At 40.9% G+C, this 27,368-nt stretch overlaps 1 protein-coding gene across 4 annotated transcripts in view; it reads left to right on the top strand.

Annotated features, from left to right (window-relative positions):
* Nucleotides 1-539: 539 nt before the first annotated feature.
* The window catches only part of LOC148759188 (optineurin-like), an 85,474-nt gene continuing 58,645 nt past the window's right edge, over nucleotides 540-27,368 (top strand). For 2 of the 4 annotated variants that reach the window (XR_016023000.1, XR_016022997.1), the window contains exons 1-3: nucleotides 540-762; nucleotides 1,446-1,649; nucleotides 5,543-5,714. Coding sequence is in view for 2 of the 4 variants with exons in the window: in XM_088802386.1 (XP_088658512.1) it covers nucleotides 597-762; nucleotides 1,446-1,649; nucleotides 5,543-5,622 (450 nt within the window). In the remaining 2 variants the exon portion in view is untranslated. Of the gene's footprint in view, nucleotides 763-1,445; nucleotides 1,650-5,542; nucleotides 6,912-27,368 lie in introns of those variants that run through there. The other 2 variants (XM_088802386.1, XM_088802388.1) reach the window with 2 other exon arrangements.

Genomic DNA, 27,368 nt, shown 5'->3' with positions numbered 1-27,368 from the left:
ACTGACGTGTCTGATGCAGTGATTCGGGACATAGTGAGCATCCGAAATGTGTTAGTTCTCCCTTTCTTCTTAGCCAAAAATACAAGAAATAAAATATGGAGATTAACAGCTTATTGAAATATACTTAACATACCATGCAATTCACCCACAATATGGAGACTCGAATGGAATGATGTGCATGGGAAAATCAGCTTATTGATGCTTTGCCCATATCCACAGATATACATATACATACATACATACATACATATATATATATATGGAAATCCTCTTGAATGACTCTTGCTAAGATTCCTGATCATCATGATGCCGTGCCCTTTTGCCCTTTTTTTCCTCCTCCATTTCCCAGCTCCTCACTGTACCCCTTTACACACCCATATGCACAGGCATCCAAGTGCACACACATACACACTGAGCTAGGATAGCCTTTGTTTAAAAGAGTCAAAAATATTCAAAATATGATGGGAGGGAAAGTAGGCAACTTTTGGAATACATATTAGCAATTACTAATGGATTTGGGGGGATTCATGGGGAACCCTTGCAGAGGACGGACAGCTATATTTTCTGTTTGTAACTTTTCCATAGGATCTGTTGCCATGTCCCACCAACAGCTTAACTGCGTAACTGAAAAGGGGGACAGCCCCAACGAAACCACAGGAAATGGACCCCCCAATCTGGCTCACCCAAACCTGGACACATTCACCCCAGAGGAGCTGCTGCGGCAAATGAAGGAGCTGCTGATGGAGAACCATCAGCTGAAAGGTAAGCAACACCTGGCCCCCGTGTTTCTCCATTCACCCTGGACCTTCCTGAATATAATACCCTTTGTAATAAGGCTTGTTGGTGAACTCCCTGCTCTCTGTCTGGTTCCCAAGGAGCAGAAAGAGCACAGAATTAAGCTATCAGTAAGGCTAAAGCTGCTTTCATTATTTACTTTTGGGTGAAGGTAAGAATAAAAAGTATTTTATGTGTCTCAGGGAAATGGCATAATGACATTTAGCTAATTTGAAAGGAAACAGAACGAAAGAAAGGAAACAGAACGAAAGAAGGCTGCTATTATTGTAGAGTTAGTCCTAAATATCATTACTTTGTTAAGAGGAAGCATTCTAATATCTCAAGCCATGGCTTCTGGCAGGACCTGTGTTTGAATTTGGTTAGTCTTTGTAGTTATACACAGGTACTTGTGCTATATGGAGGTAACCAAATCAATTTTATTTTCTTGAGTCTTATGAGGACTAGAAATACCCTTAGACCTGCTGGTCCTGTCTGAAAACAAAAGCCCCTCATCTTGCTACAGTCTTCTTCTGGCTGACCCTTAGGCCCAGGCCCAACATGGCATCTTTAGATCCAGAGCCTCCTGGTGAAGGGGTCTGAGGGGCAGTGAGATTTATGAAGTCAGGTTCAGTCCCCTGGTGTGTGACACCCTCACTCTGAACCCCATACAGAAGCCATGAAGCTAAATAACCAAGCTATGAAAGGACGATTTGAGGAGCTTTCAGCCTGGACAGAGAAACGGAAAGAAGAACGCCTGTTATTTGAGATCCAGAGCAAAGAAGCCAAAGAACGCCTAATGGCCTTGAGTCATGAAAATGAAAAATTGAAGGAAGAACTTGGAAAACTAAAAGGGGAAAACAGAAATGTCATTCCAGGTGAGCAGACTGATTGGCTGTGATTTTATTTTACTAATATTTGTAGTATCTTATTTGTAGAACCTTATTTGTCTGGACTTCTAGATCAAAGCCTTTCATGGTTCAGGTTAGACAGATGTTTTGCATTACCTTGAAAGAAGTGTTCTTGCTGAGAAGATTGGTTGCAGTTTTAAGGGCCATGAATAATCACTGTTGGGGGAAAGAAATTTGTAAAGCTTTGACCGTATTGATTATAGTCAAAAGAATGTTGCAGTTATAAACTAACATTTTGTATTCATTACAGACAGTGCAGAAGGACCTCTACCTAGAACCATCCAAGTGTGTTTTTAGTGTGTGTCTGTGATATAAAATTGCATTTTAAGAAATCTGTTACTCAGAAGTGTTACTTGTTGACCTTGTCCTTCCTCTCTGTCTAAGATAGATTCATCACTTTTCATTGTACATTTACTTCTGAAAGATGGTTTAAGAAATGTCATCTTGTGATAGATTATACAGGGTTGCCGTGTTTTCATTGACCCAAAGAACCTGGGAAATACGCTCACAGCCAAGAGTGGGTATCAAAGATGTTAGTGAAAAACAAAGCAGAGCAGATGTGCAGCCTCTGCCTGGTTGCTCGCGCTCACTGGGTATTATTTGTTTACATGGACACAACTGCTGTTCATTTTCTTCCAAACCTGGATCTTAACTCTTTGGAGGACAGAGCACTGGGTTGATTCAGGGAGGACGTAACTCCAGATATCAGTGATCTTTCTTGAGACTTTACCTTGAACTTTGATGATCTCTAATTCCTTGAATGGGTAAAGAATGTGAACAGAGAAATAAAATGGAAAGAAAGTAATGAAAAGGGGATGGTATAGAATAATCTAAAGAATGAAAAGTTGTTTAGAAAAGTATCAGTTGGTATCAGTGATCTACTCATCAACTCGTGCTCGTGAGACAATGGAAACATTGAGCTTTAATACATTCATGTTAGTGTTGGAAATGTTTCACTGTGGATAAGGCTTACCACATCTGATGCTTCAACGTGTCTTCCAGTTGGAAGAGCATTAAGTCACGTTTGGGGGGAAATCGCTCATTGTCTGAATGTTTTTGAGGTGTAATACTCTGAAGAAATGATTACACCTGGGACATATGAGTAATTTTCTATTCTCTGGAAGAAAATGTCTTATATGGTTTTCCTCCCTTGGCTTTTGGGAGGTGAACTGACAGTTGGCTTCAGCCGGCTGGGACCTAGCACATTGAAGCCAAAAAGGAAGCTTCCAGAAGCAGTTTGAGATTGTCTGCCTGGAGGTTTTCTTACAGATCCCAGCATTGGAAGAAGTTGAGATGAGAAGTTGAAACTGTGGACAGCTTGTGTCAGTGTAGGCGATCTGTCGAAGTGAGCTACAAGCAGGACTCAGAAACGAGTCCTTGGGACACAAGACTTGGGTATTTGCGACAATGAGATACTTGGGGCTCTTTAATACCCTTGGTCATCAGCCTTCTCCCCCCCAAACTGTGCCTCCCGGGCTGACCCCTTGCCTCCCTTGAGGTGGTTTTTAGATTTAGGCGGTCATCTTCCTCACTTAGTAAAGCTCTCAAGGCCTGGGACTTGTCTCACTCATGCTGGCCCATGTTTGCCACTGTTCCCACAGGGGGGAATCCCCCCTCAGCATCAGGGCTTCTCAAGTGTTTTGTCCTACACAGGGAAGAGAGTTGGAAATTTCCTCTCGAGATCTGCCTTCCAATCCTCAGGGTGAGGCAGAGGCATTAATGGTTCTGTTTGATTTCACTGAATTATACTTTATATAATGTCTCTACAGAGTAGTTTTTAAATTTTAATTGCAGACTGCTAGGCGAAGGTCATTAGACAGGCTTTTCTTCTTGGATTATAGAATGGGATATCAACTGGGCACGTTGCTAGGACAGTAGGATGGAGATATTATCTAAATACAGAGAAAGACAGAGAAGTTGCTGTGTTTCACCAAGTCAATGGTAAGTGACTAAAAGTGAGGACAGTGTGACAAATGGTGGAATTGGGGCTGAGATCCTAGAAAATAAACCATGGGAGTTCTAGTCCAGGAAGTCAGTGAACAGACTCTCGGGGGTAAAATAGAGAGACATTTAAAGTGTTAGAGTACAAGGTGTCTATGGCCAAACAAATAGATTCATATTTTCTCAAAGGCATTTAAGAGATGCTCAGAATTGTGAAAAAGAAAATTAACCTGACAGTCGGAGGTTCTAGTGTCACGGCCTTATAGCCCTGGTCCTCAGACACTTGTTTAAAACTTCATTCCAGGAACATTCTTTTATAAGGAGACAGAAAAGTCAAATAAAGCTCTAAGCCTCTTCCTTTTTAAAAAAAATAAAACTCTATTTCCTACCTTCCTGCCAAGGTAGTTTTAAAAAATCCATTCCATAAAATGTTCTCTGACAGATCAGGTGGGTAAATGTGAAGATTCCTAATGATCCTATGTATTCTTGCCTTCATCTGTTTGCTTCCTGGTTCCAGGCTCAGTGGTACCTTTCCTTGTATGTTTTCCTTCCTTTACATGTACGTTTCTTTGGTGTGAGTCATTACTAAGAGAGATGGCACAGGCTCTTAATCTTTCCTTGCAGACCTGACTCTTCCGTTTCACAAGGAGTTGCTTTGCTCAAAGTCCTGTGCTAGTTTCCCAGCAAGGAAATGCTGCAAATGAAGGAAGAGCATGATCTCGATGGTAGGAGGGGCACCTCCCTGCTGCAAGCTAATACCCGTCCATCAGTTTTTAACATTTCATGGACGAGCTGGTTTATGTTCCAGGCACATGCCCTTCTGATACTTTTTGGTTCCACTGCGAACCTTTGGGCCTGGTTACCATCCCTTAGGAAAGCTGTCACAGAGAGGGGTATGTGTGCGGTGCATGTCAGTTTTCTGATGTGTTGCCTCCTCTGACAATCTCAAGTGTACATATTTCTGGTGGTGCCATGCCCTCAAGAGTAGTGAAGGTTTCCTGAGGAGGAAATCAGAGAGGCCGAGAAGGTCAGAGCTGGAAGAGACCAGAGACCCTGTGTGCCATGTCTTTCTTTCTAACTCAGGTAAACTGAGGCTAAGACATTAAGTGAATGTGCTCATGGCAGCACGTACACTGATTAGCTGAGTGTGGAGTCGAGTCTGTTCTCCCTGCTCCCAAGTAAAACCTTGCCTCTAAACAGGGTCTTTCTTCCGACTTTGTCGTATGCAGTGATTGCATCTGGCTGAACACAACACGTACTTGATGTATTGGTGAAATATTAATGTTTATAGAGCCTGAAATTTAATTTTTTTTGAGCTTTCATACCAGCCTCTGAACTTTCAGTTTGCTTATTTCTCACCAGACTTACGTTTAGCATCTTAAAGCACCAACCCAGAGTATTATAGTATCCAGACTATATACCTGGGAGAATTTTGGACCTTTCATTGTGTTTTGCTGTTACTGTGCCAAGTGATGTCCTTGATGCTTTGGCTTCTAAGTGGACATGACAGGTATGGGGAGCGAGGGGGTGGGTGTGCACTTGTGGAGTAAAATAAAAAGCAAGAGGTTGAATTTTGGCAGCATTTTATCCTTATTTTCTGATATTCTGGACTAAAATTTGCAAGTCTACCATTGCCAAGGTCTGGTTGGTTATTTTCATAATATCAGATTATTCCAGCATGCTGAGGAAGCCTTTCTTTCATGAGGTGATTTTAATTTGCTATTATTTGAATACAGTAAAATGATATGAAAATGTTATGTCAAAATAAATTGCCAAGGACAAGCTGGAATATTCTGTTGTAAAGCATAGGTGACAAAGATGTTGAAAAACTGCCTTCCCAGTGGGTGTGGAGCACTTGAGTTTGAAAGCCAGGTTCTTAGTTTGATTAGTTAATTTGCTTTGTTCCTCGTCATTTCCAGGACCCCACTGGGGACCCCAAGGCAGTAGCAGAACAGGAAATGGAACAGCTAAAGACCCAGGTGGCGCGCCTTCAAGCTGAAAAGGCAGATCTGCTGGGCATTGTGTCTGAATTACAACTCAAGCTGAACTCAAAAGCACTCTGAAGACTCCTTTGTTGAAATTAGGATGGCTGTAAGTGTTTTGGCTTTGGTTTTGTTTTAAGCAAATTACAAAACCTCACCTGGACAGTTGATACAAATACCACCATTTCTTTTCAACACAGAGGAGCCAAGTAGTGGGAAAATTTCAGTGTAGCAAAGATAAATTGGCTCTTATTTCTTAAGTATCACATAATGCTTGTAAGGGTGATCATTGCTGAAATGGAAAAATATCGACTACCTTTTATGACAAAAGAGATCGTCCTTCTTTTTTCCAGTATGTCCTGACAACCGGCCTTCTCAGTATTTAACAACCGGTAAGTCAGCGATTAGTTGCCAAGACTAATGTTTTCTACGTGGGTATCAGGTTGACGAGTTCCTCCTAACTAAGGTCGGGCTGAAACCTAGAACTAAAATCCCTGATACCTGAACATCCTGGCTTGATTTACATACTATGTAAGATATGATGAAAGCACATCCCAAGACTCAGCATGTGTTTTTCTCAAAGAAGTAAGTTAATCTTCATTGTCAATAATCACAAGAAATAGGGGTGTAGACAGTATAAAATTGATTCTGAAAAAATTAGGTGGTTTGTGGGGAGAGGGAACAGTAGATTTGTCTTTCTTTCATTGTTTGTCAAGTTTAATATGTCACGTAATTTGTGTTTTCTAAACAAACTTAAACTGACAGCCAGTAAGGAGAGGGGAAGTGTGTAAGAAGTGTGACCCAGGAGAATTGAGAAGCAGCAAGGAAATTCAACCCGAATTGGAAAATTCGCCCTAGAAAATGAAAATAAGCTGTAGTTCAAATGTAGGTCAAAACACTGTGGATGAGTGAGTGGTATGACAAAGGCTCTCCTTCAACCCTGCACCAAATGGCTCCTAACCCACTTACTTGCTGAGCCAGGAACTGAGCCTGTGCCCCAGTTAGGTTTAGCAATTTGCAAGATACCAATATTGTTTGTTTTACTTTTTATCACCACTAAGTTCTTTTTTAAAAACCAGTTTTGCTGTCACACAGTTTAAGATTCGGTTGTTCCACAACTCTGTATAGAAAAACTGCAGCTCCTGGGCCACGCCCCACCTGCTTTTCCTGCTTCCCCAGATAACCACTTTCAACAAATTTAGCTGGTTCTTTCCATATTTACCTCCACATATCAGGCTTAAATTGCCCCTTAAAATATCCCCCCTGTTTTCAACATAGTTTATTGATCTCCCACTATGAAGGATGAATATTTAACTGTCTTTCATCCCCATCATCGTCATCACACACACATGCTAGACTCACTAAGACAAAAAGAGAGAAGACACTAATTAACAAAATCAGAAATGAAAAAGGGGAAGTTATCATAGGTGCAAATAGAAAGGATCATCCGAGAATACTATGAAAGACTGTATGCCACCAAATCCAATAACCGAGAAGAAATGGACAAGTTCTTACATACATACATATAGCCTTCCTAGGCTGAACCATGAAGAACTGGAAAATCTAAACAGACCGATCACCAGTAACGAAATTGAACCAGTCTTCCAAAACCTTCCCAAAAACAAAAGTCCGGGACCAGATGGCTTCACCAGTGAGTTCTACCAAACCTTCAAAGAGGATCTAATACCAATCCTGCTCAAACTCTTCCAGAAAATTGAAGAAGAGACAGTACTCCCTAACTCATTTTATGTGGCCAACTTTACCCTGATACCAACACCTGGTAAGGACAACACAAAAAAGAAAACTACAGACCAATATCTCTGATGAATACAGATGCAAAAATCCTAAAACAAAATTCTAGCAAATTGAATGCAACAATGCATTAAAAAGATTATCCATCACAACCAAGCAGGGTTCATCCCAGGGGCACAAAGATGGTTCAACATCTGCAAATCCATCAACGTGCTACATCACATAAACAAAATAAAGGACAAAAATCATATGATTATATTAATTGATGCAGAAAAAGCATTTGACAAGATACAACAGCCATGTATGATTAAAACACTTAATAAAATAGGTATAGAAGGAAAATACTTGTACTTAATAAAGGCTATGTATGACAAACCCTCAGCTAATCTCATAATTAATGGTGAAAAACTGAAGCCCTTTGCTCTACGTTCAGGAACACGACAGGGCTATCCCCTATCACCTCTGCTTTTCAACATAGTGTTGGAAGTCCTTGCCAGAACAATCAGGCAAGAGAAAGAAATGAAAGGTATCCAAATTGGGAATGAAGAAGTTAAATTATCACTCTTTGCAGATGACATGATGCTATATATAGAAAACCCTAAAGACTCCCCCAAAAAGGTATTAGAAATAATCAACGAATATGGTAAAGCTGCCGGCTACAAAATCAACGTACAAAAGTCCATTGCATTCCTATATACTATCAATGAAATCTCAGAAAAAGAAATGCAAAAAACAATTCCTTTTGCAATTGCAGCAAAAAGAATAAAATACCTAGGAATAAACTTAACCAAGGATGTGAAAGACCTATATGCTGAAAACTACAAGACATTTTTAAAAGAAATTGAAGAAGACTCAAAGAAATGGAAAGACATTCTGCGTTCATGGATTGGAAGAATCAACATAGTTAAAATGGCCATATTACCCAAATCAATATACGGATTTAATATAATCCCCATCAAAATCCCAATGGCATTTTTTAAAGAAATAGAACAAAAAAATTAATCAGATTTGCTTGGAACCACAATAGGCCCCGAATAGCCAAAGCAATCTTAAGAAAAAAGAACAATGCTGGAAGTATCACAATCCATGACTTCAGCTTGTACTACAGGGCAACAATAATCAAAACAGTATGGTATTGGCAGAAAAACAGACACGTAGACCAATGGAATAGAATTGAGAACCCAGAAATAAAACCACATAAATATGGACAGATAATTTTTGAGAAAGAAGCAAAAATGCAATGGAGAAAAGGTAGCCTCTTCAATAAATGGTGCTGGCAGAATTGGAAAGCCACGTGCAAAAGAATGAAACTGGACTGCTATCTGTCACCGTGTACCAAAATTAATTCAAAATGGATCAAAGACTTAAGCATCAGACCTGAAACAATAAACTGCATGGAAGAAAACATTGGCACTAAACTTATGGACCTTGGGTTCACAGAGCATTTTATGAATTTGACTCCAAAGGCAAGGGAAGTAAAAGCTAAAATAAATGAATGGGACTATATGAAACTTAAAAGCTGCTGCACAGCAAAAGAAACCATCGACAAAATAAAGAGGCAACCAACTGAATGGGAGAAGATTTTTGCAAACAGTGCCTCCGATAAGGGGCTAATATCCAAAATATACAAGGAACTCATGCAACTCAACAACAAAAAACAAAAAAAACAAAAAGTAAGAGAAGATTACAGACAGCATTATCGAATTAAGACTTTTTTTTGTTGAAAAAAATGCAGTGATCATCTCATTAAACATTCACAGTGTGAGATGTGAATTCTCCTTAACCTTGGGAATCAATTCTTCTTGGAAAGCAATTCAAATTACCATAAAACATTTGTAGCTGACTGAGGCCTAAGTTACTCAAGATGAGTTACTTGTAACTCCCTACAACTTCTTAAGAAATTATGGAGAGTTAAAATGGGGAACAGATGAGAGACTATCAACTGAGAGGTGACTTGTAGTCATTTTATAGAAGAAAGTTTTGAAATAATCATTCAAGAAATAGTAGAAAATCAAGTGCAGATATGTGGCAAAGTCGATGACAATAAAGGATGCATTTTTGAGACTCCTGGTGCTTTTATGTTTGTTCTTCATTCTGAGTAATTCAAGGTTCCACATTCTAAGACTCTGCTACAGTATCGATGACATTTTATTGCAACTGAATTTATTTCAAAAGTTGATACTGGTTTGGGGTTAGCCTATTGTCAGTCAACTTCCTTCGTAACCAAATTATACTATCTTACTCGTTCAGAATGATGATCTCACAGCAAAACTGGAAACTGCATCTTCAGAATGTCTCCATCTGTGGGGTGGCCAGTTGGCTCAATGGTTAGAGCATCGTGCTCATAACACCAAGGTTGCCGGTTCGATTCCCGCATGGGTCAGTGAGCTGGACCCTCCATAACTAGTAGATTGAAGAGAACGATTTCACTTGGAGCTGAGCTGCGCATCGCACAACTAGATTGGAAACAATTACTTGACATGGAGCTGATGGGTCCTGGAAAAAACACTGTTCCCCAATTGTTAAACAAATTTTGTTTTAAACAGTTTTTTTAAAAAGGATGTCTACAACTTGTTGAAGAAAATCAATCTTAACAGGAGTTATTATCTATAAAGGAGTACAAAAGTCATGTGAAAAACTAGAGAATAAAAAGAAGTGGAGATAAAAATTATTAAACCTCAAAATTCATATAGTCACGAATGAGGTAGAAAAGCGTGAAGCAGAACACTAAAAATTCTGGGATATTGAAGACTGTGCAAGGCACGATGTACTGGAAAAAATTTTTTAAATTTATTTTTAGAGGTTAATTCATTGATTTTTAACATGCCTTAATTCATTTCACTGCAAATTACATTTTTGATATACATATTGTATGTCATTCCTCTACTCCCGTTAACAGCAGTTACATTTTTATTTTTAGATTTTGGGAACTAAGGTGGTATTTGCTTCTCTTTTTTAATATTTCAGTTCCCATCATTATTATCACTCAGTTAATCTGTGAGAATCATTCTTTCTGGAAAATCATTTTATTTTTAAGACCAGTTGATATAAAACGAGACTATTAGGTAGTAAATAAAAAGGGTGGTTTAAAAATTGCACCATACTCTTAGATTATTAAGTCATATTGTTCAATTTGTAAAATTTAAAATTAATTCCCTTTTTGGAACAGTCAGATGAGATGATTCAAAATATTTTCATAATTCTGATTTATTTCAATCCATATTGATGATGATGAATATTTTAAACTTCAGGTTTTTTCACATTTAAATTGCCTTCCGAATCATTTAATGCAAACAAACAATATAATTCACATGACAAATTTTTAAAAAATTTTCTTCTCAACAGATTCAAAATAAGCATGATAAAACTCAGAAAACTTCCTTCACACAACTGAAGGAAGAGACCCTCAGGTCAGTTCATAACATCTGCCTTTTGCTGTGCTCACCTTTCATAATCCTTTCCCATTGAGAATGAGCAGGATCTGTCCCTTGCCTCTAACCCTCAGAATGTGGCAAAAAGTAAAGGAATTTTGCACATGTAAGTAACTCAGATCATTGTGAGTCAATCAAAAGGGGAATGAATCTGAGTGAGCCTGATTTCATCAGCTGAAAACCTTTAAAAGAAGACTGAGCCCTGCTCCGGGAAGTGAGAGGCTCCCTTGGCTGCCTCCTGAAGTCTCAGCCATCCTGAGTGAGCGCACATGGCCACGAACCGTGAAGGGCTCTGCCATAGGCTGAATGCTCATGTCATGTCCCCCTGAAATTCATAGGTGAAGTCCTGATGCCCCACGTGAAAGTCTTTGGAAACAGAGCCTTTGGGAGATGATTAGGTCGTGAGGATGGAGCTCTCATGAATGGGACGAGTGCCCTTATAAAAGGCCTAAGAGAGAGCCCTTGCCCCTCTGCCATGTGTCACAGCAAGAAGACCGGTGTCCATGGACCAGGAAGTGGGCCCTCACCAGACACTGAATGTGCAAATGCCTTGGTCTTGTACCATGCAGGGAGTCACACGGGGTCTCAGCCCCCCTCCCCACATAAGAACGGAGGACATGGTGAGGCCAAAAAGGAACACCCATGGAGCCATAGCTAAGGGAGTCATACCACTATAGTCTCACTGGCGGCTGGGTTGGAGACACAGGAAGCAGGAACCACGCTATCCGCAACCTGCCATCCACGTATCTCTGCCAAACAATCTCACTTGCTAGCAATCCTCTTCTCTGCAATCTGCAATCCACACTACATCTGTGGGGACAGAGCCAGGAGTGCAGTTTCCAGGCTCTCGACCTCATGTAGAAAGGTGCTGGCTCAGGTAGTAAATGGCCATCAACTGTGATTGCATGGCCATCAGCTGTGGCTAGTTGGCCATCAGCTGTACCCAGTGAGCCATTGGCCACTAATATAACTGCTGTGGCTACGCTAGCAGCAAATGGGGGCTAGCAAGAAGATGGTGGCTGAAGGAGCAAGAGCGGATTGCAGTTAGCACGGCAGATTGCAGCTAGCAAGAGGAAGTCGGTCAGTTGGCAGAAAAGCGGACAGCAGGTTGCACGTCGTGTGAATCAAGCCGCCAGTGAGACTATAGTGGTATGACTCCCCTACCTATGGCTCCGTGGGTGTTCTTTTTTGGCATAGCCACTTCCTGCGTTCTTATGTGGGGAGCGGGAGCAGAGACCATGCAGGCTGCCCCGCACGACAACATCCCTTAGAATTTTCATCAGTGAGAAATGCCTGGTGGTGAATCTCTGTTTTTATTTTGTCTGAGTGTTGGCACATATTTTCACTTCGTAGAGAATTCCACGTTGGTACTTAGTGTCTTTGATGATATGGAAGATGACATTCTGTTGCACTTTGGCTTCCATAATTGCTGTTGAGTAATTGGTTCTCCAACTGTTCGTTTTTTGAACATAATCTATTCCACACCCTGCCCCTGTCCCCACAATCTTTGGTTGCTTTTAAGGTTTTACTCTTTGCTTTGGTTCATGAATCAGGAACAAAGTAATATTCAGAGATTGGAGCTATTGTAGTGCCAGGCCATTGGGATTCATGCCCTGACAAGTTTGCAATGGCCTATTTGTGCCCCGTGATCGTGGAGACTTTTATTTTCTTTCTGACCTCCCATGACCCCTGCAAACGCTTTCCGTCTTAGGCTGTGTATTTTGACCTTGGTGACCACTGTAATTCCTGGCCACACTGAGCCCGGGGACGTGGTGGTCGTTATGCAGCCAGATGCTGTGACACGTGCTGGTCTTTCCTGCTGGTGTTCGCTCACGGTGCCCAGAGGACTGGCTTTAGAATTTGGATGACTGCAGTTTTATCTTGAACTGCACTCCTGTTTAACAAGCTTCACTGGGTCTCTGCAGACGGTGTGCCATCGGGGCCTAGGTAACAAGTGCAGCCGGAGCATGGATTCACTTATAAGGACAGGAGGATAATTATTGCTGCTTTTACAATCTGAATTTTCAACCACGTGTGCAGGCCAGACATTTAGTGCAATAAATTCCGTGAGTGAAGCAAACAACTAGTGTATAAGTTAGCTTTAAACTGTGAATACGGGTTGTTCCCTTTTGGTGGTGTTTTGAACTGAAATAACAAGCAAGGGGGCAATGTCTGGAGGGGCCGACCCATGGGTATATCAGCAGGCTTTTAAGAGTCACTCCCCACTTTGTAGTTTCAAGTTGGCTCTAGATTTGTTTATTTAGATACACACTGATCATTGATGTGACATCTGAGACTGAAAGTGTGGCTTTGACCATAGAAAGGTGGTAGAATTTTATTAACAACAAAGAAAAAGATCTGAGCCTTATTATGAAAACAAAAAGCACACATTTTCTTGGTTTGAAGGATAATAGAAAATCACCTCAATGAAGCTTCCATAGCCCGATGCCCCCAAAAGCAATTCAGAAAGCCCATGCCTGGAGGGTTCATCCTCAAGGAATCAGCTGTTCTTAGGAGGACACACTAAAAGTGTGCTTCAGCCTTGTTATAAGAATAGGTGCAATAGAATAATAACAGAGTAAAGAAATTCAGGTTGATTTCGCTGGAGGAAGTGAAAGGTTTCCTCATGATAATGGTAGAAATTTGGAGGGTCAGACTCAATAGATGTGAGAGGGAATTGAGCTCCATAGGTCAGGGGAGTGAGATGTGGGTGGTCTACCTGCTGTCACAGAGGGTTTCAGGAAAGGGGTGGTGCTTTCATTGTTACTAGATCATAAAGGTGACTGGGCCCCAGCAAGTTAGAGGGGAGGAGAGGCAGGATGCCTGCTGAGTGGAGTTCCAATTCTCCTCTCCCCAACTCCCTGACAACCTTTAATACTCTTTTTTTCTGCAGAAGATTTGTCTCTTCTGGACATTTCACATATATGGAACCATACAGGGTGTGGCTTTTTATGACTAGATGATTTCCCTTAGCATCGTGTTTTCAATTTGTATCCTTATTGTAATGTGTAGCATTACAGATTCCTTAGAACAGCTGAATAATATTCCACTGTGTGCATATACTGCATTTGTCTATCCATTTGTCAGTTGATGGGCATGGATTGTTTTTCCATTTGGGCACTATGACACATAATGATGGTATGAACATGGGCGTGAGATGCTAATTGATTTTCAGGGTCGTGATCATAGACCCCAAACGAGCGTCTTGGTTGACCAGCACACTAGTAAAGTGTGTGTGTGTTTGTGTGTGTGTGTGTGTGTGTGTGTGTGTATGTGTGTGTATATATATAAAGTGTGTGTGTGTGTGTGTGTGTGTATATATATATATATATATATATATATATATATATATATATATATAAATAATACTTCTGAGTCTCTATTATGTCCTTTGATTACACTAAATACTGGGTTTTGGAACATAATTATGATTGGGATAACCATACTAGGAGTTGGGGATTGTTTGTTTTTCCTAAAATGTGTAAGTGTGGAAAACAATTGTCATGCAGTTGTTTTGAATCAAAACTTGTTTGAATCATAAAGCTCCTGAGCTGCTTAGCAGTGAACACACACAGTTGCAAGGCCCTGAACTGCACCCACTCCTGGCTGCAGCTGCCATAGGGATGCAGACATGGACAGTTCATCTGATTGGAACTAGCATGATGAGAAGTCCAGGAGAATGGTTTTAGACTCTTAAGTTAGCATTTGGGACTTTAATTTCTTTGGATTGATAATGCACTAATTAGTACGGAAGGACAGTTCTTATAACAAATATTTCTTCACTATGGTAAATGTATATACCACAGTTGTATGCTGGTGACACCTCATTGAGTAATCTTTTGAGGATGTTAGAGAAACAGAGACCCTCATTGGGAATACATTTTTTAAAAGTAGCACAAGATAACTCGTCTATTCAGAAGGAAGGGCAGACATACAGGAAATGGTCGTTATATTATCACTTATCTTCCAAGACAGAAAGTTTTGTTTGCTGTTGGATTTAGTAAGCAGCTAGATTACAGAAACATTAAAATGTCAAATAAAAAATCCCTGTTTTTTCTCCCTTAGCTGAATCTTTGCTGCTGCTATTGCCAGTGTGTGCCGATGGTGCTTAGAATGTGGCCCTTCAGTGTTTTCTCCTTGGGCCAAGGTGGAGGATAAACTTGGCAGCTCTTCCAGGGTAGGTTTTGCACTCTGTACCTCCAAGAAGCTGGGAAACAGGCTGGCAACCTAGTATGTCCTTTCTGTTCCCTGAACTGCCCACACTAAGTGGGGATTTCCAGAATTCCCCCCATTTGCTGCTGCTGTGCATATGTTCTGCAAAGTGAGTTAGTTTTTCATTCCTGGTGTAGTAACTTAATTTGATGCAAGGTTTGTGATAAGAGATTGGACCTGTTTCTAGCTTCAGCATGGAAGACCTGCTCCTCACTCCTCTCTCTCTCTCTCTCTCTCTCTCTCTCTCTCTCTCTCTCTCTCTCTCTCTTCTCTTTCTTTCTAGAGTGGTCTGACTCCTTTTATTTATATTCACACAAAATAGGGTCTTAAGCAGGTCAGCATTCAAAAATTATGTGGTTAAGAATTAAACCAAACCAACCCAGAAAGTCCTAAAACTATAAATGACATTTGAGATACAGAGAATAAGGCAGAAATGGAATAGCAGATTTTGATCCAGAACACACACAAACCTTCCAGTAAACTGGAAGGGCAGGACCCAGCAGCATAGGCTGGAAACAGTGCCAGCTGAAGTTTTGTGCCACCTTTCTAGCCAGGTTCCTAGACGAGCTGGAGAGGTGAGTCCCTACCTTCCCCCAGAGAACTCTAGAGAACACTTGTTTCTACCTTCCCAACCCTGGGCAAAGCCCCCCCCACTCACCTGTGTCTCCTTTTTCAATTCACTTAACTCACTTGTGATTTCAAGAGATTTCAACAATCTCTACTAACATGGCCATGTAGTATCTAGTTTTACAAATATTTCAGCCTCTTCTTTAAAAAAGTGCCTGACATATTCAGTCAATGAATGGCACCATGCCAGGTACTGAGGAAGAAGAATGGCACACATATTAAATGTGAGATCTAGATTTTTGAAGAAAGAGAAAAATTCTATGATAAAATCCTATCTAAGCCATCCAATTCTGGCAGTTTGGGGAAGCTCACCTAATTTTCTTTTTCTTTTTTTTTTAAATAATTTTTAAAAATTTTTTTGTTTTATTGGGTAATATTGGGGAACAGTGTGTTTCTCCAGGGCCCATCAGTTCCAAGTGATTGTCCTTCAATCTAGTTGTGGAGGGTGCAGTTCAGCTCCAAGTCCAGTGGCTGTTTCATTGCAGGGGGTGCAGCCACCATCCCATGCGGGAATGGAACCAGCAATCTTGTTGTTGAGAGCTCACTCTCTAACCAACTGAGCCATCCAGCCGCCCCTCTGGAGGAAGCTCAGTGCAGCTCATTGTCTTCAATCTAGTTGTGGAGGGCACAACTCACTGGAGCGTGTGGGAATCGAACCGGCAACCGTGTTGTTCAGAGCTTGTGCTCTAACCAGCTGAGCCATCTGCCTCCACCACATAATTTTCTTTTTCTTTTTTCAAAAACGATCACATAAAATGATGCACAATCAGGGCGCGACATTCTACCTGGCATATGGTGAGTGGACAACAAATGGTGGCTTCTATGGTTATTACTCTTTTATTTTGCTCAGCCACATACAATCATTGCACAGTATTTTACCCTTATCTACTGTAATACGTTCTCACTCTCTCATTTTCTCTTCCTTCCCTGACTCTCTCCTTCTTCATCTTTTTCTCTCTGCCCTTGTTGTGGCCAACTCCACAACCATCCTCCAAGTCCTCTCCTACTTTTATTGCCATCCTTTCAATCAATAATTTCCTCAGGCAATTAGTGCCAATGGGTATGTTTATTTTTAATTCCTGTAGAGTAAGGAAGTGTTTCCTATTAAATGTAGATGTACATTATCAAGTTTAAATATAAATCATTAAATCACTATATCAATTTAGACTAAGAGGTCTGGTCTGACAGTATGAATGCATATCACCCAAATATCATCGCTTATGGGGAGATTCCTCTAATCTTCAAGAACTGATCTGCCTGTGGTGTAGCCGACTGAGTCTAGAACGTAGAGAAAGGACTGCTTCTGCTTCCATGGCACCATTTTGTAATCACAGCAAGGATGCATATGACTCAGCTCTTGGCATTTTCCTTCAGTCTCCTCTACAAAATGTGGGCCATTTGGGTGGCATCTTGGCTCCTGTTGATCTCATTTCTTTGATCAATCCAGAAATTTCTGGTAAGAAGGCGTTTGACACCTCCTCCTACAGCACTGTTTTCTGGAAGTGAACCTGCACTTACACGGTCTCAAAACTCAAGTGACATCCTGTTTCTGGGGCTCTGGAGCATCTCTCAAAGACATTTGCTGTTAATGCCTCAAAAGATGATTTAGAGCTCATTTTCCATGAAAGAATTCCTTAGCACCGGAAATTAAGGTCTGCCTCCGATTCGAAAATCAAATTATAACCACAGAAACATTTTTTCAGGAAATTGGAATTTCCTGGTTGAAAGGAGTCTGATGTCAAGGAAGTATCTGCACATTAACAGTATTTTAAGGGAGGAACAAGGAGGCTCCACATGGTTGTTGCAGAACATAGGGTAACAGTTATTCCAACTGGGCCTGGTTCGGCCATGAGTCTTTAATGTGTGTTAAAAAAATGTGAGATAAAGTTTTTATTTTTAATTCTCCATAACTACAAGATGGCCTCAGTTTCCCATTTTTAAAAATTCGTCACATTGCTTTTTCAACTTTGACATTTTCTCTTTTTAAGATTACAAGCTGTAGGGTGAGAGTTGGTTATAACCTTCCCTCAAATATGGAGTCACACTCTATAAAACTAGGGTCACTGCATTAAATAATAACCCACAAGTGGAATAAGTTTTCTGATTTGCATTACTTGTACAAAGGCTTCAATTTGGGAGGCATGACGCTAACGAATAAAGTGGATGCTGCAGTAATTTTACTCACGAATGTTCGATTACAGGGTAAGTTTCAAATTCAGAACCACATATAGTGGCCCTTTGATTAACCTTTTCTCACAAAGACTCCTCAGATTTCTTTTTTTGTGAAAAGGAAAGAGCAACACGACTCCAGTTATTCACAGGCCACGCAGTAAGAAACAATAAATACTAGGAATTTATTGGCAAGCTTTGGATCAGGCTTTATGTGTTTGTTAGCAGATTTCGAATGCATTTCTGAAATTGGATGGCCAAGGCCAATTATCAAAACAGATTGCATCTCACTGCCCTCCTGCTGGCTTTTCTAGTTATCCTACAAATGGAATTTAGATTTCTCCAATTGACTACAAAATAGCATTTGGCCAAATATTTATGATCACATTTTCTGTGGTCTGGTTTTAAAACAAATCAAAATTGTGAAATCCTTTTGTGTCAGTTTTGTCATTCTGAAACTGACCCCTGATAGTGAGTTTGGGACAATGCCTGAAAATGATGAGATGACATCAGATTAAGCCTGTTTGTTATAATTTTATTTTTCTGCTTAATTTACAGGTGTTAGAATATGTGGTCCAAAGGACTTAGAAATGCATTTCTCATTCAGCTGAATAATCCACAGGTGGCCTGGCTTCCAGGGCTGCTGGATTCTGGCCCCCACCTGCTGGACTCCTCCCACTATATCAAGTCTCTCCTTCCGTCCTTCCCAGCTTAGACAGGTCTTTTCCTCAACGGCCAATCCCTCCACTTGTGTTTTGGATCCCATCTTCCTGTTCTTTCTCTAGGTCTTTACAGTAGCAACAGCCTGTTCTCTATTTCGTAACTTTAGTCTGTACTTCCAACTGAATCCTCGCTTTAGCTTTTAAATATGTTCAAGAGTCTCCCATTAAAAGTGAGTATGCTTGGCGCTCTCACACTGCCCCCGCTACCCTACTATATCCCTCCCCTCCACCTCCAAACTCCTTCAAAACTTATTAGGACTCACAGCATCCACTGCCTCACCACCCACTTACTGCCTAACCCGTTTCCATCTCGCCTCCGCCTATTGTCAACACCTTTCAGTGAAGTCACCAGTTACGTCCCTGCAGTAAAATCCAGTGCACACTGTCCAGGCCTCATTCTCCTTGAGGTCTTAGCATCATTCAGGGCAGCGGGTCACTGGCTTCCTTTCGAACCATTCTCTCTTTCCTTGCCTTCTATGACCCAGCCCTCACCTTGTTTCCTCACTTCCTCTCTGGCTACATCTCGGTCCCATCTGCAGACGTGTATCCCGCTTCCCAGCCCCTGTATTCACACCTTCCAGCCACTGAATTTACTCTTTGCTCTGGTTTATCTCACCTATGCCCAAAGTTTAAATTATCACCTATGTGAAGTTGAGTCATAAATAGATGTCTCCGTTTTAATCCTCTGAGTCCTTCCTGATCTATAGATCCAGTTAGTTTCTTGACATGTGCACTTGGCTGTCTCAGAGATTCCTTCAGCTCAGCAGTTCTCAAACTTGTTCATCTACCTCCAAACCCAGTCCTATTTCTATGTTCCATTTTCGTTAATGGGCACCACCATTCACCAGGCCCTGCTACCTTACCTCTCACCCAATCCATCACGGAATTCTGGCTATGTCTTACGTCCGGACTCTCTTCTGAATTCTTCGCTTCCCTCGGTTTCCACCCTAGTCTAAGATAGCAACGTCTCTCATGTGGTATATTGCATTAGCCTGAAAAGTGGCTTTGCTGCCTCCAGGATGATCTCTACTGGGCAGAATAACCCTTTCAAATGCTAATCTGATCGTGCCATCCCCTAGATAAGACATTTCAGAAATTACCCTCTACACATAGGAGAAAGACTAAAATTCGAACTGTGAGTGACCCGGGCCTGCGTGATCTGGCTTCCATCTCAGATGCTGGCTTTCCCAGCACCACCTCCCGCACCTTTCTTTCTATGCTCCCACCTCTTTGGCCTTTTTCAGGCTGTGCCATTCTCTCTTGTCACAGAACCTTCTCCCATGCTATTCCTTCTGTCTGGATCATGCTCCTACCCCTCTACTACTTACACAGTTGGCTGCTGTCTTCCTACAATAAAAGCTGAAGCTTCACGTCCTCATGGCACCCGTTCTGACTTCTCTTGCTTCTCTCCTTCTTGGCACTGATCATGGTTATAATTTTTCATTTGCTTGTTATGATTGGTGAATGTCTATCTTTCCTGCTAGACTCAGTTCCACAAGGTCATGAATTATGTCTGTTTTTATTAATTTTTATGCCTCTAGTCCCAGGCAGAAAAACACAATAGTAACTGAAGAGATATGTGTAAGAGGAGAGATTCCTTACGTGGCCCTATAACATTTTTCTATCTACAAGGAAACTGTGTGTAATTACTGTTAGATTTGGGATGTCTTGAGAGTCCGGTGAAGTGGCCAGCAGAAAGCTTCATGGTACACGTGAGAGGGCATGTAACAGGCTATTGTGTGTGTTCTTTTAGGGGAGGCTGTGCGTACAAAAAACTAATTTCCCAGAAGAAATAGATTGTCGCCTTCACTTTATTTCCTCTATAGATGAAGAATAACAATGAATGGAAAAAGTTAATTCAGGACAACTTCAGGTAAGGTCCATACTATGCCAAGAACAGAGAGAGTATATTACAGGACAGTCAATATTATCCAAGGTTGGCTTTGGAGAAATGCAGTGGGTGTTGTTCCCTACACAACGGGAAGCATAGAGAACGAAGTTTCAAGAAATATTACCAGAAGGAAAATCCTTGTGTTCCTAAGAGTTGGTCCCACCTTTTCTCCTGAGGCGGAGCATTTATTGTGTCCTACTGGCCAGCCCTAACCCATGGGACTTGAGAGAGGTCACACTATCCATGTCCCAGGAAGAAATTCCATGTGATCCATGCCAGTCATTGTGATCCAGTTTATCGTGTCAGTTACTGAATCAGATGTGGGCATTTTCACCCAGAGAAATGTCAGAAGTCTTCTGAGTCCCTTTTTTGATTTTTTAATTAAAATGTATTGGGATGCCAATGGTTAGTAAAAGTACATAGGTTTCAAGTACAATTCTGTCCTACAATATACTCGTGTCACATTGTGTGTCCACCACCCAGAGTCGGTTCTCCTTCCATTACCATATATTTGACCCTGCTTACCCTCATCTACCACCTCTCTCCCTCCTTACCCTCTTGTAACCACTAAACTATTGTCTGTGTCTATGAGTTTTTGTTTCTTTGTCTTGTTTCTTTGTTTCTTTAGTTTTATATCCCACATATCAGTGAAATGAAATAGTTCTCGACTTTTTCTCTGTAATTTATTTCGCTTAGCATAAGAATCTCAAGATCCCTCCATGTTGTCACAAATGGCACTATTTCCTCTTTTCTTACGGCCCAATAGTATTCCATTGTGTATATATACCACAACTTCTTTATCCAGTCATCTATCGAAGGACACTTTGGGTGTTTCCATGTCTTGGCCACCGTAAATAAAGCAGCAATGAACACCAGAGCACGTATTTCACTCTTTGTAGAAGCACATGGGATAATAGTCCTTCTCCTCCCCTCCATGCTGTTGTATCTGACTGCTCTGGCAAGTGTTACACCCACTTGTGACAATGAGGAGAACTGGCCTGCAAAAGAGTGACATGCTGAGGATGGCTGAGAGGGAAGACAGAGCACAGGGGTGGCAGGCTAACCGTCCCCATTGGGGGGTGGGTGGGCACGCACAATCTGCTGGACACACAGATACAAGTTCATGTGTGTGGGTGTGCACAAGAGAACTTTGTTCTGTGCTTCAGTTTCCTTCTACTTTTTATTTATGTATAAATAAATAATCTCCATCATGGAACAGTCTTGTAGCACTGTATTTCAGGAATAAGAGTGGCGGTCAATCACTTTCATCAATTTCATTTACAGGTGAAAGAAAGATTGTGGCGTAGAAATCACTGAAAATTCCCTCAGCCTGTCTCATGGTCTTCTGGGTCTATAAAAAGAGAATTACTGTTTATCCCATGAGAGTCATTTCAGGATGACTACACCTGTCTCACTTGGCTCATTTTGCTTTTCCAATATTCTCGTTCAGGAGTCATTTACCATATTTTCCTCGGACATTTTCTTGTCTGCTACACTCAAATGAGGCTTTACCTGTTTTCGTAAACAATTTTACCACCAAAGCACCTGTATAATTTGTTTGGCAATCTTGAATCTTGGCCTATGATGTCCAAGCAAGGAAACCCATCTCTTAATCATATGTTAGATTTCCCCGCGTGATTAGCTGTCCTCCTCTGCCTCTGAAGTTCAGAGTTCCTAGAGATACCAGTAAATCCTCCCCCTGGAAGGGCAGGTTCTATGTAAGTTGTCACACCTGGAGACAAGTTATATGATGGAAGGAAATCACATTTATTGAGCACATACATGTAGTAGGTACTGAATTAGGCCCTAAATTTCTGTTATTTCATTTAATTCTCATAACTCTGTGAAGAATGAATTTTCCACAGTTTACAGAAGGGGAAACAGAATACGATTGAATGATTTGCCCAAGGCCACACAGTTAGAAAATGGTGGACGCAGACTATGAGTACAAACCTCTATAACAACAAAGTTCATACACTTTTACCTAGAGCAGGGCAAGAAATTAATTCCTCTGAATGAGGACTGGTATATATCAGCCATGCTGATGAGGCAAGGGTGACTTCAGTGATATCAGTGCAGGTGTGAAAGAAACACCGCGGGGATGAGCAAAACAGTCCTTTCAGAAACAAGAGACAATACGGGAAAGGTAGGACTCCAAACTTCCACAGCAGTGATGTCTGATAGAACTGTTTGTGGCGATGGAAACGTCCTATGTCAGCCCTGTCCCACCTGGCAGCCTCTCACCACATTAGCTATGCAGCAAGTACAGTGTGCGGGGGGTGGGGTTTATGGCGAGACTTTGTCAGCCCTTCCTAACCGCGTGGATTCCTTTTCCCTCTTGTTTACCCGATGAGCAGGGGTCGCTCTACCAGTTGTTAGTTTTCTTTCTCAGAGTAAATTGTTCCTTATACAGCTGTAAATGTGGTGTGTATGTGGGGGGAGATGAGTTCAGGATATTCCTACGTGGCCGTCTTAAACCAGAACCCAGTCCAGCAATTTCGAAATGTCATTGCCCTGCTTTCTGGCCTCCATAGTGTCTAACGAGCAACATGCTGTGCATCTCATTGCAGATCCTTTGTACTGACTGGTTTTTTGTTTCTTTGTTTGCTGCTTTCCAGATTGTTTGTCCGTGGCTTTCAAGAGTTTGGTGATGTGTGTATGAACCTCTTTGATTTATAATTTTTGGAGTTCATTAAGCTTCTAGAATATGTAGATCTGCATCTTTTCTCAAATTTAGAAAGTTTTCAGCTATGGTTTCTTTAAATATTCTTTATGCTTTCTTTTCTGCTTTTACTTTTATTAGCATTTATTTGATGCTGAACTCATTCCCGGGCCATAAGTTTTAGTTTCTTCACTTTCTTCTCAGAGATCTTTTCCTTCTGTGCAACCTCCTCTTCTGGTTTAGGAACAATAACAATCTGCTCTTTCTCAGTTAGGATCATCTGTGTGTTGCAGGGAGAGCTCCTGTATGGGTTAATACCCCCCTGAGCTCTGTAAGTTCTGGGCTGCATCTTGAGAGCTTTGTTCACCCGGATGTGTTCAATGACCAGAGAGTCTACATCTGAACCCTTAAGTTCAGCATTGCTCTCTGCATTTTTAAGCATGTGCAGTGAAAATTCTGCTCTCTTTTTGGGTTGGACTGTGTGTCCAACCCTATTGTTTGGCCTGGGCACACCTCCTAACTCCACCGTCATAACGACGGGACAGCACACATTGCTTTTGTAATGTGACATCCTTTAGATACTTGGTGACTTTTCAGATATGCACACCCTTGTTGGCCTGGGCAGTTTCACGAGTGTTCTTAAAATGAACAGGTAGATGCGAACCTCTTGATTTACATGATTTTGTGGGGTTCTCTGAGTCAAGCGAGTAGTGAACCATTTTCAGAGGTGACCTCAGGCTGCTTACGGGAAGAACTCTTTATGGTTCTTTTTGTTTGTTTGTTTGTTTGTTTTTTTCTGCCTTCTCTTCTTCTGGGATTCCCACTGTATGTTGGTTTGGTTGAACTCTCGGGCTCTGTGTATTTTCTTCATCCTTTTGCGTTTTAGCTCTTCCAACTGAATAATTTCTTTAGGTCTATTTTCCAGGTTACAGATTCTTTATTCTGTTTATACAATTCTGCTATTGAAATCCTGTAGGGAGCATTTTAATTATTATACTTCTCATCACTAGGATTCGTATTTGGCTCTTTTTAATAATTTCTGTCTCTTGATTGATATTTTCTGTTTGTTCACACATTATTCTTATGACTCCCTTTAACTATTTCAACATATTTGAGATACATGATTAAAAATCTTTCTCTAGTAATTCCAATCAGTGTGCTTCCTCAGAGACAATGACAGTTAACTTTAATTTTTGTGTGAATGGGCCAAATTTCTTTTCCATGCTTTGTAATTTTTCATTGAAAACTAGACATCCTGAATATTATCATGTAGTCTTTTCAATCAAGGTTTTCTCCCTCCTTAGGGTTTCTGTTGCTTGTAGGTTGTAGCTGCTTGTTTAATGAACTTTAGCAACAATTTTACAGGTCTGTATTCTTTATCATTTGTGATCTCTTAAGTCTCTGTACCTGTAGCTCCTGTTCAGCTAGTGTTTGACCTAAATTTTCTTGAACATTAGAAACAAAAAATAAAAAGAAAAAGAGAGAGAGAGAGAGAGAGAGAGAGAGAGAGAGAGAGAGAGATTTAATTATATTTTTAAAATCCTAAATTTTTCTGGCTTTGCAAATCTGGGGCACTCCTTCAGTGTGTAGCCAGGCCATTTATACGTCCTCCTTAGCCTTTAATTCCTGCTACACTGAGCCCTGAGATCAGCCAATGGTGAAAGCTTAGAGTTTTCTTGTGTCTTTCCTGAGCAGGCATTCTGCCTTGAGGATGTGTGTGTCTAAGTTTCCAGCACACATGAGTGCCTTTGAATACCTCAATTTTACAAAGACACTCCCTCTCTAGCTCTTCACCCATGGCTTTCACTGGTCTATTGTGTGCCTCAATCTATAATGTTTTGTCCTTACTGGCTGTGGGTTGTCAGTTTGCCTTCCATTGCTTTTGTTGGCTTCCTGCCTTTTTTCACCATGAGTGAGTTCTGAAGTATTCAAAAGGGGGCAGTGCTTTGTGTCAGTCTTCTAGCTTTCAGACAGGTTAGAACATACAAATAACTCTTTGTGAACAACGTCTGTTCTGTGCCCTCTGAAACACCGCCCTGCGTCCCACATCAGGAATACAGGCCCCCTTCTGGAAGACCACGACCAGCACTGTACTTACCAGGCAGAGGGTTGAAACAAAGGCAAATGAAAATGCCACAAAACATTCTATCATTTTAAGTTGCTTATTTTTCCGCCCAGGTTTAGTGTTCACTTTGTTGATGTAAAGCTTGGCTTGTTTTCTAGAGTTCTGTCAGTGTTGATTTTGACCATTTTATGTAATTTTTTAAAGTTTCTGTGGTGAAGCAAGCTCTACGATTAGCCTCTTCTCTTTTGTGCACTGATGTGAACCCAGATATATTTTTCAGTGTTCTGTGAGTTACATCCAGGGCCCCAAACCAACAAATTCCACAGCCAAAGTAAATTGCTTCGTTACAATAAATCTTGATTATAATGAAGACTTTCTTAAACTCCAGCATCAGTTTATAAAAGTTTAAGATAAAAAGTAACTAAGATAAATTTTGAAATCTGAAAGATTAATGAGGACCACAGTTGTATATGACATGTTCATTCTCATTCCATCTTTCAAATTTCTGTACTTTGTGATGTAAATTTTTCAGAGAATGGAGAGACTAAAATATATGATTGGCTGTTTTGACATGACTTGACTAGTTGAGGTGTTGACTTTCTCTAAATGACCTATATTTTAATGTTCAGTAGACAATGGGAGAAAAGATTTGAAGGTGGAACACCATAAGAGTTCAGTGAATAGACTTGCAGATGTTCCAGTTACCAAGAAGGCAATCGTTTAAGCAGTTTATCAGAATGACCGAAAAGAGTCTAAAAACCTTAGATTTCCTGGAACCCAGCAGTCTAGATTCTGATTTAATAGGTTTGTAGTGAAGCTGCAGAACCTTGTGACTAAAAATTTGCTGATATAATTCCAGTGCTCAAGTTGATTTGGACATCACTGGCAGCAAAATGGCCAATTTCCTGAATTTTCAATTCACATAGTATGGAAGGCCTCAATTAGAATTATTATACTTAGAAAACCATCTATATGCTTGGTGAGGAATTCACATCTCCCTTGAAAAGGATCATGAGCAAGGAGTAGTTTACTGTATATTTGAGAGGCGCAGATTTTTCCAGATTTTATCATCAGTTGACCTATTTAGTATAAGTTTTGTCATTCCCCAAATGTCGATTTTGAAATAGTCTAGAAGCTCAATATACCACTATATGCTATAGAATCAAATTCACTTTGGAGCATAACCTTTTGAAAAAGTCTCATTGTTATACAAATGCATTATCCGCAAAACAATAAATATGGAACCCTAGGATGTATTTGAATAAGGGCCTGTCTGAGGAAAACGCACGTAAGCTAAGAATAACCATCACATATGAGTGTGCGTGAGACAGACAGGATGGGGATATCTTAGGGATGGTCGAGCAGGTGCTGTCCAGAAAAGAGTTGAAATTCTCAGGATAACAGAGAAGTAGGAGTGAGAGATGTCCAAAGAACTTTCAAAAGTACTCACGTGAGGATGAGTTTTATATTTAAGCCAAAAGAAGGCATGTATTAGGTTCATCATGGCAGCATCTGTGACTTTAGAATTTTCCTGTTCTCTCTCCTCTTCTCCTTGGGCATATTCCAACCCAAAAACCAGCTTAACAAGATGGAGAGGAGGAGGATATATATTTGGAGAGGCCTGGCATTTAACAAAAAAATGGTTCATCCTACTAACTTAACAACATAGTGTTTTCATTCTTCCTATTCTTCCCCTTTTTCCCACCTTTTGTGTGTGTGTTTGTGCGCACGCACGTGTGTGTGTGTGATTTATTTTCTAAGTGTTGTAGTTTCCTCTCCAGAATAAGGAATTTCTGAGGTAATTTATTAGTGGTGCCCACAGTGCCCAAGTCCCTGTACATACTGGGGCCACATTTCTCCTCCTTAAAACTAGGCCAGAAACCAGTATTCACAAGGAACAGGATTGGCTCCCTGCTTAGCTTGGGCTCAGCTTGTGTTTTGACAACCAGAATGTCTCCAGGACCTGTCCCAATGCTGGTCTCTACTTAGTTTAGGGCCCTGGATCTCGGGCTTACAAAACCTGTGACTTAGGACCAGTTTTGTGGGCCCCTGCTCCCATATTAATCTTTCTTCTAGATCTGTTCTGACCCTTCCTTTGAAGACCCCCGTGGCTCTGACACCTGTTCTGACTGACAACTGCTAAGAAACCCTCTGGGGTTGACAGTCATCTCCTTGCCCCACCTCTGATTCTATTTCTGGCTCCAGCCTTGCTTCTGGCTCCAGCCTTGCTTC

The sequence above is a fragment of the Rhinolophus sinicus genome, chromosome 1 (assembly GCF_057876585.1).
Source record: "Rhinolophus sinicus isolate RSI-liver-muscle chromosome 1, RSI-T2T, whole genome shotgun sequence".
In the NCBI taxonomy this organism is placed as follows: domain Eukaryota; kingdom Metazoa; phylum Chordata; class Mammalia; order Chiroptera; family Rhinolophidae; genus Rhinolophus; species Rhinolophus sinicus.
This window is presented reverse-complemented; position numbering and strand designations above follow the sequence as displayed.